This window comes from Typopeltis vanoorti, chromosome 12 (assembly GCF_054136105.1).
Source record: "Typopeltis vanoorti isolate ZY-2024b chromosome 12, IOZ_Tvanoo_1.0, whole genome shotgun sequence".
Classification (NCBI taxonomy): Eukaryota; Metazoa; Arthropoda; class Arachnida; order Uropygi; family Thelyphonidae; genus Typopeltis; species Typopeltis vanoorti.
The window spans coordinates 80575317-80594284 of record NC_143560.1 but is presented as its reverse complement, the minus strand read 5'-3'; the positions used below and the strand labels follow the sequence as shown (position 1 = coordinate 80594284).

Below are 18968 nucleotides of genomic sequence, written 5' to 3'. Positions count from 1 at the left end.
CGATAATTTGTGTCATTTCTGAAAAGCAAAATAAAAGATCATCGGTCGTAACTCCATTCAAACACAATAAGCTAGTGAATGCGAAGTATTTCATATCAAGTGACATTATCAGTTTATCTCCTTGGAAACAACTCCCAGCAGCTTTATCAAAATACTTGCAAACGATCTTTGATAACAATATCAGCCTAATGTGTTAACAGAACTTCCTTACTCCCTTTTATAGTTCTGATTAACGCAGTAATTGTGCTTTTAAACTTTATCTCACTTCCCTCTCCCCCCCCCCCTTTCTGCAGAAATCACATCTAGTGACGAGTAGGACCATTTCACAACAAACGAGCAGTTAGCAGATTACACGCTGTTTATTAAGGTGGGAGTATGCTTAGTCGTTCATTTGGAAATTCTACCGGTATGTTGACATAATTCTCGTGTGGTGTGTACCGTTTTCTTCTTTAAGATGATTTTATTATATTTCTTTCAATGTAGCAGTATATTTACTAATGCATATCCAAAAAAACCGACGTCAATGTTTTGGTGATCTGTGAGTCAAACAATTAGGCTTAGTTTCAATCGTCTTGTTATTAAGCTAATCATATAATATTTGTTTTGGAAAGGAGACTACGATGCCAATTTTTTCAAAACTTCCTCTCGGTCGAAGAACAAGTAGTCGTGCGAAACAAGTAAAAAGTCAGAGTGATCACGAAAAGAACTTGAAATCTGAAACGGATAGTTCTAGTAGTCTTAACTCTCCAGACAACAATGGATCACCAGTGCTGCAACAAGAATCACAGGATCCCATCGTATCCACAGAAAATGACACACAGATACATGTTTTGGACTCGACGAAAGGCGTTATACAAGGTGAGAATGTACCGAATGTGTACGTTCCAGGTGAGGAAGAGAATCATTTAAAAAACGAACTAAAAAGTGAGTGTTCTTCGGAATGCGAAAATCCAGATCCCAATAGAGATTCGAAAATTCAGAACTGTTTGTCCAACTCGAGAGAACTCGAATCCAACGAAACTAATCAATTTAAAGAAATTTGTAATATGCCGCGTGCAGAAAACTCTGCAGAGATGCTCGGAGGCGATGAAGTCGATAGTGCTATAACAAGAAAAGCGCCCTCTGACGGCAATAGTTTTATCCACATTCGCGATGAAGGCGTTGTCAAAGGTCACATTTTGCCATGTCAACAAGAGAACAAACAAGACATCTGTAAAATTACATTTAACGGGGAACCTTTGCTTGATGAAACAACCTTTCAAGAAGTGAAAGAAAATGAAAATGGCTGTCATTCGAAATGCTCTGCATCCACCGAGATGACAGGACCTGAACAAAGCGAACTTAAAGAAGAGCAAATTTTTTTAAAAAAAGATTTAATTCCGGATAATGATACGTTAAAAGAATCGTTACATATAGAAAAGTCTTCATGTAATCCCTCGCAGTCATCAGACGATGAAGTCGGTCTGAAATATTCCTCAAAGGAGATGAGTACTGAAAATCCAACAATCGATGAAAACAGCCCAATTGAAGGCTGCGAATTTAAACATAAGCCTAAGACTGAAAAAACATTAAGTGAATCAGTTGAAAATCAAGATATTGTTGTTGTATCAGACGACAGTTTATCTATGAAGACAAATGGAGATGTTAACGAGTTATTCGATTTTCTTTTACAGGAAACAGTATTGAGAGAAATACAAAATATTGCAATTACCGCCATTAATAGATCATCGAATGCAGTTATGGAACATGATTGGACATCTGTTACTCGGGAAAAGTGCGAAGCGATTGTGGACAGTACGATTTCCGGAGAAATAAACGACAATAGTCATTCAAATACTCTTACTGATATAAAAATCTCCGAAAATGAAAGTTCTATTCACAATGAAAACCAAAAGTGTGTTAACGAATTTCATTTGGAAGGTAAACAACGACACTCCGTGCCTCCACCAAAGCCTCCGAGAAAATCTAAAGAGGTACTCGAAAAAAATAATTCAGGTGCACGAACTAATGAAGAGTCCTTGGAAGAATCCTTTCTGAGTAACTGCAATGAAGTACCAGAAAAATGGAGGAATTTGGAGACGGAACGTGCTTCTGTAACTAAAGAACTTTGCGAAGAAAGTAATGAACCGAAAATTAGGAAAGAAATTCATACAAAAGCCTCGTCAGACGAAATATTTGATAAGTTTAATAGCATAACAGAGATTACAGAATCCATTCCCGAAGATAATGAACTCCTTGACGAGAAGAATAATCTGACTGAAGCTGCTAAGTCGAGAATGGTGAGTAACGAAACTCTTGAAGAAAGTAGCGACATACTGGAAGTCAATGAACTTAAATCATTCAGTAACGAAATAACTGGTGCGAGTGAGAACTTACAGGAAATTTTAGAGCCTAATGAAACACATGAAAAGAAAGGTAACAAAGTAGATGATGGTAGCAAAGCGAACGATATAGAACTAAAACCACTTGACGAAATACTTGGAGAGAATAGCAACAATGGTGTAATTGAATTAACAAATCCTTTTTCAGTAGAAAATGAATTATCTGCCAAGTATGTTGAGATTAAAGACACAGAAAGTTCTTTGTTAAATCAGGATCTAATTGGAAAACACAATGGGAAAGAAGACGAAATAAAAATCGGATTCGAATCTTTTAAAGTAAGGACCAGAATACTAAATAATGAAGAAGAATCTGTAACAGAATCACCTTTAGTAAATAATGAAGTATTCGAAGAGAGTGAACAACAAAATGTAAGAAATGTTGACACAAAAGCTTCTCCTCTGAATAATGAAGTATCTGGAGAGAGCATCCAGATGTTACAAAAGTCTATAAATGAAAATGAAAATAAAGTAGAAAAAATTGAAAGTACGAGGGAAGAAAAGTCGCAAAATCCTTCGCAAGATGTCACCGGCCTATTTTCACAAAATGAAATGCAACCAGTTAGTATGAATGAGAATCAATCCCCAACCGAAACCCCTGAAATAAATAAGTGTGGAATTTACGGAAAGATACGAAAGCCTGTAAAAACAGCCACATCAACTTCTGAAATTCTTGCAATAAACCTTAAGAGCATGTCATCTGACACAATAACATCCGTTGAAGATGAAACCAAAACTCATCCAGGAATCAATAAACAGGAAAAAAGTAAAGAATCCATGTTAACAATACCTAATTTAGATGCGGATTACCAACCCGAAATTTCTTCTCTTCCTATGGAATCGGCAAGTGATGACCAACATAACATTTCACTTCCTCATCATCTTAAGGAAACAGCAAGTGACTTATCTGACATTCCTCCTTCTAAAGAATCTGGGAACGATTGTCGGTGTGACATTCTTCCACCTCCTACAGAATCAGCAAGTGATTCCCAACATGACATTCAACTTCATGAGGAATTAGCAAATAACTTATCTGACTCTCCTCCACTTCCCCCTAAAGAATCTGCAAAAAATAACCAACGCGACGTTCCTCCTCTTCAAAGTGAATTCGAAAGTAATTATCCATCTGACATTCCTCCTCTTTTACCTCCGCCTAGAGAATCATCATGTGATCCTCATTCTGATATTTCTGTTCTTCCCTCTACAAATTCGACAAATGATGACCAACACGATATTCCTCCTCCATCTACAGAATCAGCAAACGTGGAAGAGGCTTGTGCCAAAAAAAGAGACACGTGGAAAGTGGGATACCTGGAAGTGAAACTTCCCCCTAGGTCTCGTGGACGTGGAAAAGTAAGGGTAGGTATAAAACTATTTTATGATATCGTCATTCCTTTCTAGTAAATTCTAATCTACTGAGCTGTCTGTCCAGGATTTTTAGGAATAAAGGCTAAATACAACAGATCATACATACGAGGGAAGGGGGGGGGGGTTGAAAAGTTCTTATAAACACCTAGAACAAAAATGATATGATATTAAAGCAACTCTTCTTATATACCCTAAAAGAAAAGGAACAAATTATTACAATTAGATGAAACATGCGAGTTAAATGGTTTAAGATATATTCTTTCTTCTGGTTATATCATTTGCTTTAATATCATTTTTGTTCTAGGTGTTTATCAGACCTTTTCATCCCTCCCCCTGTTGATGCATGAATTAGCCGGTTTCATACAGAAGTGAAAGAGTTTGCCTCCCGGATAAGCAATTTGATTATTTCCAAAAATAACGTATCTGGAGTATGAATATCTTCATTCATACATTACATAAACAAATACTGATTTGTTCATGTAATGATATTATTACTATTATTATTATTATTAGAGAAACCTCCAGGGAGTCAGGGACTCATCGAGGGAGCCCATATACTACACATATTTAGAAATTTGTAGCATAAAGACCTTTTTCATATATTTTCGTTTCGTGAAGAAAACCTACAAACCTCAAATACTTTATAGTAACTAATGTATAAGTAAATCTATTTGCAACACACGCGATTGTGATATTCCATACTTTGCGGCAGCTTATTGGCCAAGTCTTCGATCACAGCGACTTGCTCTTTAAGAGTTAAGTCCTTCCGCTTTTGTGGCATCATCCAATGAAAAAAATAAAAATAATATACATAACATTCTTTTTCACTTAAACATTCAATACAACTACATATTAACACGCTATTATATCATTATCGTTTTTTTTTTTTTTTCCTACAAGATAAAGACACATCTAATCGCTTTAGATAACATTTTGAAACAATAAAAGAACAACTTTCGAGTTCAACAAACGAATAACACGGCAGGAATTTGAGAAATACACTTTAGCTTTTATTAAACAAAAGCCTAAAGAAATAATACTTCGTATGCTTAGAAAAAGAAATAATAATTTGTAAAGCTACGTTGTTGACTTTCAAAAAATATTTGAAACTTTTACTGCGTAGGAAATCAATTACATCGTTAAAAAAATATTGTTATATCCATTTGGTGTTTTCACACTTTATATTGAAATAAATATTGAACACTATTGAGGGAAGTATTCGTATGCATATTCTTGTCATGACATGTACAGTAGCCTCTATTGCTATATAAGACAACAGATATACCATTGGATTCGACTGTAGAAGAGCGCTTAAGTCAACCAGATTGAATTTAAAGAGTGTACAGTGATTCAAGTTAGCAGTACGAGACTGCGTAAAGAGCTACTCATCTCAATTTATATGGGAGATTAGCTGCTCATAAGCCAAAAATCACATATGGCAATCGTGAGCGATATGTAGAATATTGAATGTATTCGACGAGGCACGTTACCGTTTTTGAATACACCAGTACGAATGGGTAGCTGTTTCAAGAATGCTTTTATGATGAATGGGCCATTAGAAACTGTTACGTTTGGATAATGCAATCGCGAATAAGGGGTAATGGCCTGGCATTCAAAAACGACGAGAAATGATTTGTACCTTTAGTTGCATTGCCTGGAAGAATGAACGCTAAACTTTCACTATGCAGTATTTTTGAACAATCAATGCTTTCTACATTGTGGTAATTTTAGACACTGAACAGATCTACATTTTTCAATGCGTCAGTGAACAATATCATACCGTAGATGCTACTTCAAGATGTTTTAAGGAAGATAATGTGGAAAAGGATGACTTCGCGCAAGTTCTGCTCTCAGTTCGGTAAATTAATCTCAGTTCATCTTGGGATGAATTTCAATTTCATCTTGGGATGAAACATGTGTTGACGAAGGAATGGTCTAAATAGTGATGAAGAAATGGCCCAAAATACTCAAATTTCCTTGAATGTGAATTCCACCTACGAAAGATTGTAAACTTATAGTACATTGATGCTGGGAGTGGGGTAATGGTTAGATAATCCATGAACCTTCAAGAAACCAAACGCGGTGCTACTTTTCAGGACACTTCTAAAAAGCAGGGGTGATCTCACAGCGAGATACGAAAATTGTCTACTATGTATATTCACAAACATCCATGTCTGCAGCTGATGCCTATTAGTTGGAGAGCGAGTACACTAACTACTTGGCCAGTTATTCCGCAAAATGGTGGATAGTATCATCAGAAAAGGTAAAAAAGCTATTGAGGTCTCCACAATTAATTTTTTTCCTGACCTACAGCGCTACCAATACTTATTTCAACATATATTTTAACCTTTCAATATATAAACCATAAAAATAAGTAAATAAGCTGTCTTCAGAAAATTAGAGCTAAATGCTAATTCTCTATATGGGGAATAAAAATCCTTATCGGATTTATTTTATAAATAACTAAGTAAATATAAATAAATAACATGACAGGCAATTTCTAATTAACGATGGCCAGCTAATCCTAGAGGAGGAAAAAATGGAAAAAAAAAATAATAACATAATTCTAAGTACTCTAATAATAAAAATAAGCAGCTAGTTGTAGGGGTGGGGGAAGCGTTCTACCAAGCGTTTAGCTAAATAGCAAGTTTGTTACGTAATATGAATTTTTTGTAAATCTAGTTAAACTGTCGAAAACAAATTCGCACTTTTCTGTATTAATGAGTTTCGTTTTAAATGGCTACTTCTCATAATCCATATATTGAACAAACAAATTTTATTAAGATCAGAGCTTCGTTTTAATTTTATGCTTAAAAAATATTCATGTTTTAAAAGTTTTATTTCTAAGTTTTGTCGATGGTGCAAATATAATTCATTTTGTAAGTAATGAGTGACAGATAATTAATTGAATAATATAGCTGCTTTAAATGACTGAAATTAACAGTTCCCAATACCAACGCTGAATCGACCTAATAAAATTGAATTTCACAGCAAGTCAAACAGAAAATAGTAAATAAATAAATATATTTATTATTTGTTGTTTTTCAGGTATGGCAACGGCGGTGGGTGGTGGCGCAACCTTTTAGTTTTGGTAATAGTGAATCTATCTGTTCCCTACTGATAAGCATTTATGCTTCTCACGTGATCTCCAAGAAACAGAAAGCTCTGAATTGGTTAACAACTTCGAGTGACAAAGCAGTTGTTTATAGGAGCCTCTCGTCTACTCATCGCTATTCCTTCAGTATAGCAGAAGATAAACAGGTACACCTTTATCTAGCAGGCAGTAATGAATCGGAAAGTCAGGAATGGATGGTAGCTCTACGCAACATATTATGGCCAGTGAATCCTGTTGTGAAACTGGAAACAAGTAACTACAATTATATTAGTTTATTTATTGTAGAATAACTAGAGCATTTTCGTGATTTTTTTAACGCAAACCTGAAAATTTAAGCACTGGATGCAATAGTTTACTAACTTCTTAAATTGATGCCCCTTCCCTTTTTATAAAATTCATGCATCCCTATACTTATCATAACATTGACAATAGTTTTTTTTTTTAGCAGGTACTTTATGTTACTAAAACTAAAATATCCTTAGTTTTTTGACAGACAGCGCATAATTATACTTCAAGCCAAGTTAATTTGAAAGCTATTTTTTTTCAACGTTAGTTATTTTAAAAGAACTTTTGAATATCTAACTTAGTATATTAATGACAGGCGTTGCAAGTGTTTTTCATTGTATACTGTATTGAAATAAGTGAGTGGATCGAGTACAAGCAGGAGTTGTCCTCGAAAAAAAAAAAAAAAATATTGTCCATAGTTTACGTCAACCTAAGGGGGAGTACGCCCCACACTCTTCGGATCGATAAATGTAATTTCGAAATATTTACTCTTTGTTACTTAAAAGTTTATTTTGTTTTATTTTGCATTGTTTCGAGAGTAGGAAAGTTCATACGCGTTTACTAATTTGATAAAAAAAATCGCTATGGGAGAAAAAATCCTAAGTGTTAAATGATATTTAGCGATTTTTTTTACTGGTATTATTATTATTATTATTATTGCACGGTCATTCTCCATGGAGTCATAAGACTCATCATGGGAGACCCAAACTATCAACCCAATATCTGTTGTACCTATCCTTGAAACTATTAACAGACAAAGCACTCATATCCGAATCATGCAACCCATTCCATTTATTTACCACTCTCCACACGAAAAAATCTAGTTCTCATGCCCTTGCTAACTACACTCTTACCCAACTTCCATGGTCGTATCAAGGCTTTATAAAGAGGAATAACTCCCTTATCTTTACTTGCTGGTATGTTCTTCAATAACCAAGTTTATTGAATCCTGTAAGATTCAATAACCAAGTTATATATCTATTTGCAATATATCCTCTAAACTTCAACTCTGTATCTACTTCTTCTTCTTCGCGTTATTCCCGCTTCCTATGCAGGGTCCGCGTGTTACTTAGATGCGACTATTTGTTAGTACTACTCCCAACCGACCCGTCGCCTGGTCTGCCGCTGGGGGGGGATATATTTTTGACTGTAGAGGTGTATGTTCACGGGGCCGGTTTGCCTGTTTGCGGAACGAAAAACGCCAGATAAACTTGCGGAAAAAACCCTACTGACCGCGCCCAAGGCCGGCTAACTTGGCTATGCCTGAGGAAGATCCTCAAATTCCTCACGTCTACAACGGGAATCGAACTTGGGACACTCCTTCCCCAGTCATATGGTTGCGAAGCGCAAAGCCACTAGGCTAACCGCGCGGTTTCAACTCTGTATCTACTATTGCCCAAAATTCCTAGCTCAGGCTATGGATTTTGGAGCAGTAGTAAATAGAGTTGAATAAATAGATATATTATCATGAATGTCCCGGAGTATAGTAATACGCAACTTGTAATCTTTGTTTCCCGAAATTCACAACTTTACACTTTTCCACATTATATTGACATCTATAATGTTTTGCCCATAACTGTCAGCCTATTTAAATCATCCTGCAAGTTTTCCGCATCATCTTGATTAACGATTACCTATCCACTTTGCATCATCAGCAAACAACTGAACATCTCCCTTCAGAATATTTCCTATGTCATTTATGTACAAATTAAACAGCAGCGGTCTAAGCACAAACCCAGTGGCACACGACTAGTCGCCTGGATTCTGCTCATTCATATACTACTTTTTAGTATCTGTCCATTGGCCACCCTTTTATCCATATCACTAGTTTCATATCCATCCCCTTGTGTTGAACTTTGTGTAACAGAGTTCCATGAGGTATTCTGTCAAGCTACTTTGCAAAGTCCAGCAGTACAATCTTGTAGCCTTTCCCTTTATCCAACTCAGTTGTCACTCTATTATAAAAAGTTAATAGATTACTAAGGCATCACTGACCCTTCACAAATCCATGATGCCTCTCATAGAGTATCATAGTCTTCTCCACCCATTCCTGAATTCTCTTTTCTACCAACTTTTCCAGTACTTTTACTACCACCACAACTGAGATATTGATTTGTCTATAATTTATTACAAAAGATTTAGATTCTTCTTTATGTAAAGGAGTTATTTTTCCCTCCTTATACTCTCTTGGGACTTTGCCAGAACTGAGACACAAATTAAACAGCTTAGTCAAAGGCATCGCCAGTTCCCCTGCACATTCTCTTAAAACGCTAGCCGATATTCCATCCAATTCCATAACTATATTTGTATTCAAATGTTGCGATATCCCAAGCACATCCAGTTCATCCATCTATGTTCCCAGATTAGTCCCTGTCACCTCTGCCATAACCATTTCTTCACTTGGATGATATATCCTTGCAAAGTGGTCACTCAGTAGCTCAACAATTTCGTCTGTTGTTATCTCTTTGCCATCTGCACTCATTAAAGTTATCCTTGCATAATCATTCGTCCTCCTGCTTGCCACATAACGAAAAAACTCTTTGGGATTTCCTTTCGCCTTGGCTAATTTTCCTTCATAATCTTATTTTGCCTTCCTTACCATGCTGGTCACCTTTCTTATCTGATCTTTGTGATGTTTATAAGTTAGCTGTCACTTTTCTCCTTATATACCCTCCACAGCATTTATTATTATTTTATTTATTTTTTTGCAGCTTATGCTTAATTCATCCCTCTAACACCTACCCGATTTACCCTCCTAACTTTGGGTAAACAGTGCGATATTTCTTCCTCCAGATACTCCTTGACTATCCCCATTGTACTGTGAACATCCTTCCCTTGCAAATCTTTATGCCATGGTCCTCTTCAAGCTGCCTTCTAAGAGTATCATAATCACCTGCCTTGTAACTTCACATATACTTTTTTCTTAACTGGAATTTTCACGTTTTACCACCTCCTTTGCTATCGCGAAAAAATCCAATGTAGGTACTTCATCCCGAAGATAATGGCATGGAAATGATTTTGTTGTACAACAAAATCATCAACAAACATTTCAGCAATCACCGGAAATACTTATTAAAAAAAATAATCTTAAAAAGCATACGTGATTACATTATCTCAAATCTAATATTTTTATATTTAATAAAATAATTAAGGATTTGTTTTTGTGTGTAAATTTAATTTATTTTTCTATAAAGTTTATATTTCATGCATGATAAGTTTCTGAATATGTAAGTTTGCGAACTTTGCATTTTATCTTTATTATTGTAATCACAGACGATAATTTATAACCCCCCCCCCCCCTTAAATACACACTTATTCGTCAGGTTAGGGACTAGAGCACCGGCGAAAACCGAAAATCGGCGAATAAGGAAACATTTGCATTTTGGCCACCGAAAAACGTAAATAACGCACTGTACATCACTTCTGTGACATACTTGTGAATGCGTGCGAAAGCTAGAATATCCAAAAGTACAGTAAAACGAACAAAAGCTTACCTTTAAATGATTCTTGCGAGTCGACTGAGAGAAGAAGCGCTTGGTAGGCAGCGAAAGAGCGAAAAACACTTGGCTAGTATAAGGATCATGGTTATATTCAAAAGGGGCGAAAAGTGGGTAACTACTGCATTAATATAATAATAATAAAATCTAATTTACATTAATATAATAATATAATATTATTGCTACTTTGTCAACCAGCAACCAATAGTATATTCGTCTGTTAATTGCGTGTGTGTGTTCTCTGATCGATGTGACTGTATGCTGGATGCAAAACCCATTTCCAGAAGAGAAAACCCTGCTACATCGATAGGAGATCGGCTAGCTCACCTTCAATTGGAGAGCCTCCGTAGCTCAGTCGGTATAAACGAAGCCCTTTGGTCGGAAAGACCTGGGTTCGATTCCCGTCTGTGACGTGAGGAACATTTATCTGGTCTCTTTCGACGAAAGGTGAGTTAGCCGATTTCATATGGAGGTGGGGGTTTTTTCACCCGGAAACTCGGGTTTTTCGTCCCCGAGAACACACACGGATTACAGTCAGGAATACCTAAAACCCAGCCATAGGCCTGATTCGTCAGCTATGCCGGTCCCGGGCCCGTATAAAATTTAAGTGAGATTGAGATGGTGAAGCCCTGTAAAAAGGGCCTCACGGCCGTTGTATCATCATATGCTAAGTAAATAAATAAATAACCTTCAAATGAAAAAAACTATTTAACGATTTCTCTCGCCATGACGAGAATCGAATTTAGGTTTTCGATTCTCGTCATGGCGAGAGAAATTTTTCAGCCGAAGGCCCAATGTTCCGTCGTTCTTCCAAGTGCATTCTCATACTATAATTATATTATGAGAATGCGCGCGGAATTTGTACCTTTGAACAGAAATGTTTTAATGCAGATCTCTGACATAACCATTTTGATTCCATATCAAAGTGAATCTGTAAAAGCTGTAGATTATTCGATGTGCTCCAGAACGTAATCGTGACGCTATACAGTAGGTCGTCTAGTTATTTGGAAACGCATTATTTCATTTCCATATTTCATATCAGTACAAAAAAAAATTTCGATTAAACATGGAAACGCGAACAGAATTGTAAGTAAAATCAGGATCGGCCAGTAATTTAGACAATACAGTATTAGACTGAAAGTGTGAAAAATATTGTAAAACTTGCTCATTGTTGAACCGAGAAAACCAGAAGAACAATTTAAATACATTTTTATAGGATTTTTTGAAATATTTTAGGTTGTGATATGATATGTTAAAAATGGTTCACTTATTATTTTGAAGTTCTGTATTTAATTGATGCATAATTGTAACCTTGTTTAATATAGAAATCGTTTCTTATAAACAAAAAGGATGCATGTATCTTTTTCTTTTTTTTCCTAGTGTTGGCAAACCAATTCGAGGTGTCACTTATTGACGACGAATTCTCATTACGCGCAGGACTTTTGGGATCTTATGGTTACTTAGGAATAACACCCAGAAAACTTATTCTAGTTCATCCTCATACTGGTCACGTGATACAAGAATGGTATTTAAACACCATACACCAGTTCCACTTGGTATCTCAGAATCATGTCGAGGATAGATACAGAGTGGTCACGATGTCCACTGCAAGGTAGGTCAACTAGAATAATCAGATGAATCATTAGATATCGAACCTTTTCGATCTTGTTTTTTAAGTTGAAACACTACAGTCTTCAATTGAAGGACTGCACTCTTTGAACGTGATAGATGTCTAATAACTGTGTTCACGTTAATATCTTGCTGAACACAATTATTAGACATCTATAGTTTGCATTGTTAAGTATTCGCAGTGAAATCGTCTGTCATATTAACCATAAGTAAGTCCAGAAGTTTGCGAAGGAAAAGCAGAAAACGTCTATGAAATATCGATCGCGATCTCGGGAGCTTCTCCATGCCTTTCGTCAAGAGGTGGGTGGTGTGGCTAGGAAATTGGCTAAGTCCATATTTTGGATTACTAATAAGCTAGTAAGTCTCCAGGCCGTGAAGAAATTCGCCATTGATGTTTTTTTATTTTTCATGAGTTTCTTAACACTTTCATTGCTAAGCTGAAAATTGGAATTTCGTGTGGTGGCCAAATTTTTTTTATTTTTTATTTTATTTAGTCAGCGACGTTCACGCGATAACACGTGCTCGGCCGTTTGGTGAGAACTCGCATCGCGTGATCGCGCGATATCGTTCATTGCCAAGCTGAAAATTGTAATTTCGTGAGGTGGCCAAATTTCTTTTTATTTAGTTAGCGATGTCCACGCGATAACGCGTGATCGGCCGTTTGATGAGGCCTCCCGCCGCGCGATATCGCGTGATTGGCAATGAACGTGTTAAGGATCTGTCCTTAAGAAACTCATGAAAAATAAATAAAAAAAAAAACATTAATGGCCAAATTCTTCACGGCCTGGAGGCTTACCAGCCTCTAGGACAATAGTATTACTGAATAGTTTTTATTGCCTTTTTTGAATAGACTGAATCAAGGCTTCTTTCCATACTGTAGGATACATGCGTCGGAAACAGTAAAGACTGAAAATGAGATATAGTATGGGTGTTAATTATGGAACACAATAGGTGGTGTACTGTCAGGATCAGATAACTTCTTGTCTCAAAGTTGTAAAGGTTATCTGATTTCTGGCAAAAGACTTATAGGAAGCCTGGAGTGAGATATTTCTTGGTAATATGGGCGGTAATTCTCTGTTGCCATCATTCGGCTCCTCGATTTGGAGGAGAGGAATGATGCTAGGTGGTCTTCCCTTTGGATGATATTTATGTTATTATCTAATTCATTACGTTCTTGTTCCATTCCATTCTGTGTACAAGTAACATTCATTTATTGATGGAAATAGATAATACTGGTAGTGTTTTAAAATTTATATATATATATATATATATATTATTTCCTGACACCTCCAAGGAGCCCAAAGACTCATCGAGGGAGGACACCTACTCTATAACTCTGTCTCCCTCATCGACACCAACACTATCTACTGCTCATCACCACCACTAGTATTTTTTGTCTGTAAATTGCGCGTGTGGTAAAAGCCCGATTTGTCAGTATGCGGGATGAAAACCCCGAGTTTCCGGTAGAAAAAATCTTGCTATCACCGTATGAGATCGGTTAACTCATTTTCAATTGGAGAGAGAGAGAGAAAAATAATATATATATATATATATATATATATATATATATATATATATATATATATATATATAACGATTCTTCCTCCCTTCACTACCAGAATCAAACTTACTATTTATTTATTTATTAGGGCGGAATTCTTACTGCACTAACTTAGGCCTTTCGCAATCGAAGGTCGTAACATTACCATCATTCTCCAATTGTGCCCTTCGATTTTTATCGAATGTTAATGATGTACTCTCGCTTACGCATTAAATTATTATTATTACGAGATCCCTCCAGGGAGTCCAAAGACTCATTGAGGGAGGGCACGCTCTACAGCTCTCTGTCTCCACCACTCAATCCATCAACTGCAACGAACCATAGCTACCATCATCTACTCCAACGCCATCTACTACCCACCACCACTAGTGTTTTCACAGACAATCACAAAAATCCACCCACAGCGGGATTTGAACTCGCAGCCTTTTGGCTGGAGAGTAGATACGCTAACCGCTCGGCCAACCAGGCCGGCAAAAGTTGCTCTAGTCGGTGACTAGATTTGAACCACCAAATCATTTCTTCGTGCGGTCAAGCGCTGTAGAGTTCAAACTCCACTTCTACTGAGCTACACAGGCTCTCCAATGAATCATATCTGATTACTCTGCTAAGGTATACATCTCATATTTACACTGTGCGGGGTTAATTTGAGCATAATTTATGTTGATTCCAATATTTTTGTTCTTTTAATCTCGTGATAATATCGGTGGTAAATTTCTGAGGCGTTCCATGTTTAGTCTCTAGAGACCAAACTCAGGATATCTTGAAAAGTCCTCTAGAGCAGGGCTATCTAAAAAATCTAATAAATAAATAAAGTCTTCCCCCAAGTAGTTATTTTTATTTTATTATTATAGGTTTCAGCCTTTCTTGGGTGCGAATCAGTTATATATATTGTGTGAAATTTTGTCGAAATAGCCATTTCAGAACTAAATAGGCTAGTGTGTTGTGGTAGTTCTCATATATAGACAAGGAAAGTGTGCCCAAAAATAAAAAGCTAAATTACTGGAAAATTCGTAAAATACGAAAGCCAATAACTGAAAATATATTAGCATGATAGTGGCTCGGAACGCAACGTTGCCTTTGGGTTGGAAAGACGTGGTTTTGAATCTGGCCTGGGACTCGAAGAATATTTACAAAAATCACTTCAATTATAGGTGAAATAACTGGCCTCTTGCGGAGGAGGTTTTCCTAATATTTTTTCCAGATATTTGTATTCATCATTTTGCAAAAAAGGGTAAATTGACCAAAGAATAAGCAATAAAAATACACAATATACTGCTTTCATTCTCTTAGGTACTTCGGCCGTAATTCTAAATTAAAATGATTAAAATTATTGTTCAGTAATGAGGAAAGCTGGGATCTATATTAAACGAGAAACCCCAGATAAAAAAAAGTCTGATGAACGGTTGAGAGAGGATGGATACCACGGATATGAAATTTCTTCTCAATGGATAAATTAAAAATCACGATAGGAAGCAAATCACGTAGATTAATGTAAAAGAGACAGAGCAAAGTTTAACGCTGTACGATAGTTCAAGCATATATAAGACAGCAGAAATTTGTTGTTTACTTGGCTGGAGTAGATTCTGCTAGAGCGCATCATTCAAGTTGATGAGGAAGCAAGTTGAAGCAAATATAAAATGTTCATTTATAATCGTTCACTTCTTTCTTTCAAACTAGATCATTCCAGTGCTGGATGAAGGTCTTTCTTCCAATTTTCTCCATCTTTTTTCACCTTTTCCTTAGTCTTCACCTTTGTCTCTTGCCGTCCATAGGGCTCCATATTTATAATAAATATTAACAAGCCGTCCATAGAGCTTGTTAATATTTAGGCCATATTGGTTGTTATATCTTGCAATAGGTTCAGTTGATTTCCATTTTGAATGCCTAATGTAACTAATGTCCCATAAACGTTAAAACTGAAAATATGTGGGCTTCAAAAAGGATATGTTAATTAAGAGTAAAGGATAGGTTAGTTAAGATTGAACATCGCCTCTTATCTTGTATATCACAGCAATGTACTCAGCCTCAATGATAGTATGAATTCGAGACTGGGTAACTAATGATTTTGAAAAAACGAGCTGAAAGAGATCCTCTTATTTCTTTTATTTTATTTTATTTTTGTGAATGAAAAGGAGACAGGGAATTTATTTAATATAATTAAAGATATTAATTTTTAATTTATATTAATTCAATATAACCCTTTATTAATTGCGAACTATGCGTAGTATTTCGCAAAAAACTGGAAAAGCTATACATTTGTTTATGGATTTAGCATGCAAAGTAGAAAAGGTTCGTTAACATAAGTGATTTATAATTTTGTATAGTTAGTTTATTATTGTATGTAATTTGCAATGACATTCTTTTTTTGCATATTTCTTTGAATAGTGAGAGTTCAACTGGGGAAGGAATGATCCGTTTCTTTAGCTTGGATGCCCTGTACCTTTTGAAGAGCATTGCTAAAACCATTCATAAGGTGCTTAAACACCAAAGCACTGAAGCCGAAACTGCTGCAGAAAAGGAACGATTCATGGCTGATTTGCAGGGAATTCTGGAGTGGATGCAGTCTGCACAAAATACAGATATAACACAGTCTGAATCTGAGGAGTATTACAAGACCCCTCGTAGGCAGATTCGAAGCCTCTTAGATGTGCCTAATTTCACTTTTGATGAACCACTAGTCAACGAAAATAATATATCAACACAAACTCAAGATATGACTCCACATGGATCGACAGAAAGTTTAAATAAATCAGAGGAGTCTCAATCAGTCGGCGCTTCAAAAATGACTCACTGCTACCAGGATTCATCTAATCATCTGTCTGTTCCTGATGATATGCTCAACTGTAGCGTTTCATCTGGTCTTCTAAGCACAGGAACTTCAGCTGCAGGTTCAGATACTGAAGAAGAAATGTCTTCGCCTATTTATGAAGATTTGGATGATGTGCTTCAGAAGAAGAACGAACTAGAACTGCTAAATGCAACTTAAAGAAATAATTCCTAAGTGCTAAATTTTTATTTAACAAAAATTAAAGTCTTAGAAAAGGTCTTGGGATAAATTTACTCAAAACATGTTGCAGTGACGTGAATAATGTTCTGTGCCTGTGTACGAATACAAAGACGACCTTCGGAGAGCGTGAAAGGAGCAGGAATATTAAGAAGAGAACTGAGTTCACCTCTTGAATATTTTTGTAAGAAAGATTAAAAGGGAACTTAAAATTGACAAGCATTCATTGATGACATATTATTATTTTCAGTTATTCGTTTACATAAAGGAATAATCATAATTAGAACGTAAAGACTGCAACGAAATATGGAGCGAGGGATTCATAAACTATCAGGAATGTTTGTAACTGCAGTTTTGTCAATATTTTGTTTTCCTTTCTTGTTAGAATATTTAAAAAAAAATAATAATCGCAAACATGGCATCTTACGTTATAAAATATGCTCTTGAGTATCCCATCCGATAAGTTTATTCCACAAAGGAAGTAGTATGCTGCATGCTTTGGTATTTTCTTCTAAGATTTAAAGTGCTAAATTGCAAATTAATTTTAAATGAAACTTCCTTTCCTATGTGCAGCATTTATTGCAAATCATCCTTGGAAAAGTTTCTTGTATAGAAATAAATATAAATGCCTTTTTTTTTTTTTTTCATTTAAAATAAACACTCATATTTTCTTTAAATTAATGTTTAAAAATGGAAAGAAAAACATATTACTATGTTCGTGTTCATGTAAATTGATACGATAGTATAAAGAGGTAAGAAGAAAAGGATCACCATAATTCTAAATGAAGATAAGTGTGATATCAGATGTCAATACAGCAGCTACGATGTTACTTTGTTGTCTGCCATTCATTCTTGGCACATCTTTCCTTGCCCTTTTAAGAAGAGTAAAGGTATACAGTTAAGTAATTTAAAATCAAATTTTCATTGAAAATAGCGAATAAATCACAATATTTTAGAAGAATATTTTATTTTATCAAAATAAAAAAAAATCAGCTAACGCCTATTTGTTCCCGTATACCCTCTAACTTTGCAAATGCCACTTCTACTGAGCTCCACGGGTTCTTATTTTATAACATGGTTAATCAAAAATAACAATGTGTCAGTAGTTTATTCTGTCCTATTCATTTATTTTTTCACAGCTATCTTAGTTGGATAGATATATCTGATTCCTTACAAGTGTGCAAAGTTAGTTTTACAAAGAAATAATGAAAGCCTTATAAGGAATTATTATGTTTATTTCACTGTAATATAAAAAAGTACTGCAAACGGTCAGTTTGCCATTATATCTATTAAAATATACACTGCTCGGAAAGAAGTTAACGGACACCATTGTGGAAGGAACAAACAACCATGGCGCCCACCTTAATAAGATGTAGGATCTCCTTTCGCTGCAATGACTGCAGCAATCATATGGACATACTTTCCACAAGCGTACGATATCAATCAATGGAAATTTTGGACCATTCTTCCTTTGTAATGACGTCTTTGTCTGTTGTGCGGCGAACGTCTCTTGACCTCATCCGACGCCCCAGTTCATCCCACAGATGTTCAATAGGATTGAGATCAGAGCTCTGTGGAGGCCAGTTCAGTGTGGTGATGTTCATGTCCACAGACCACGCAGTTACAGCAGTAGCCTTATGACCACGTCACTTTGTCTTGCTGAAAGAGACAATTCCGACTTTCGTAGATCGGGTTACGCATCCGGATATCCGCCAGCCATACCCATCGATCTGCTCAGTAGATGATGTAGCGTGATTCGTTGTTTCATAACACAGCTTTGCAAGCTTCTACATCTCATTGTACACGCTCTTTGCACCAATGAAGACGACGCTGCGTGCAAAGTCGTTAGTAGTGCAAAGAGAGTAATGCGAGGCATTGCATATTGCGGTCCTACCATGGAAACCCATATTGTGAGCCTCGGTTCCGAATGTTTGTTGCGCAGATTCGTCTTCCAGTCGATTCCCGAAACTTCCGATTCAACGTGTCGGTAGACGAATGGCGGATTTTACATACTATCATTCGTAGTACCCTACGGTCACGTTCGGTGAATGTGGTGGAATCATCCACTGGGGCGGGGGCGGGGGCGGGGGGAAGGTAAAGCTCTGTGGAGGCCAGTTCAGTGTGGTGATGT

At 36.2% G+C, this 18968-nt stretch overlaps 1 protein-coding gene across 1 annotated transcript; it reads left to right on the top strand.

Annotated features, from left to right (window-relative positions):
• Positions 1-355: 355 nt before the first annotated feature.
• LOC150100926 (uncharacterized) lies at positions 356-17471 on the top strand. Its single transcript, XM_090401199.1, has 4 exons — positions 356-3737; positions 6795-7113; positions 12024-12255; positions 16219-17471. The coding sequence occupies exons 1-4, from the start codon at positions 621-623 to the stop codon at positions 16817-16819; spliced, it is 4269 nt and encodes a 1422-aa protein (XP_090257325.1). The 5' UTR covers positions 356-620; the 3' UTR covers positions 16820-17471.
• Positions 17472-18968: the final 1497 nt, after the last annotated feature.

What these genes read in the sequence shown, in the direction of transcription:
- LOC150100926 (XM_090401199.1), top strand. Translation starts at nt 621, where the DNA reads ATGCCAATTTTTTCAAAACTTCCTCTCGGTCGAAGAACAAGTAGTCGT. An exon ending in GTGGACGTGGAAAAGTAAGG is followed by an intron (nt 3,738 to 6,794) that starts GTAGGTATAAAA and finishes GTTGTTTTTCAG; the next exon opens with GTATGGCAACGGCGGTGGGT. An exon ending in GTCACGATGTCCACTGCAAG is followed by an intron (nt 12,256 to 16,218) that starts GTAGGTCAACTA and finishes TTCTTTGAATAG; the next exon opens with TGAGAGTTCAACTGGGGAAG.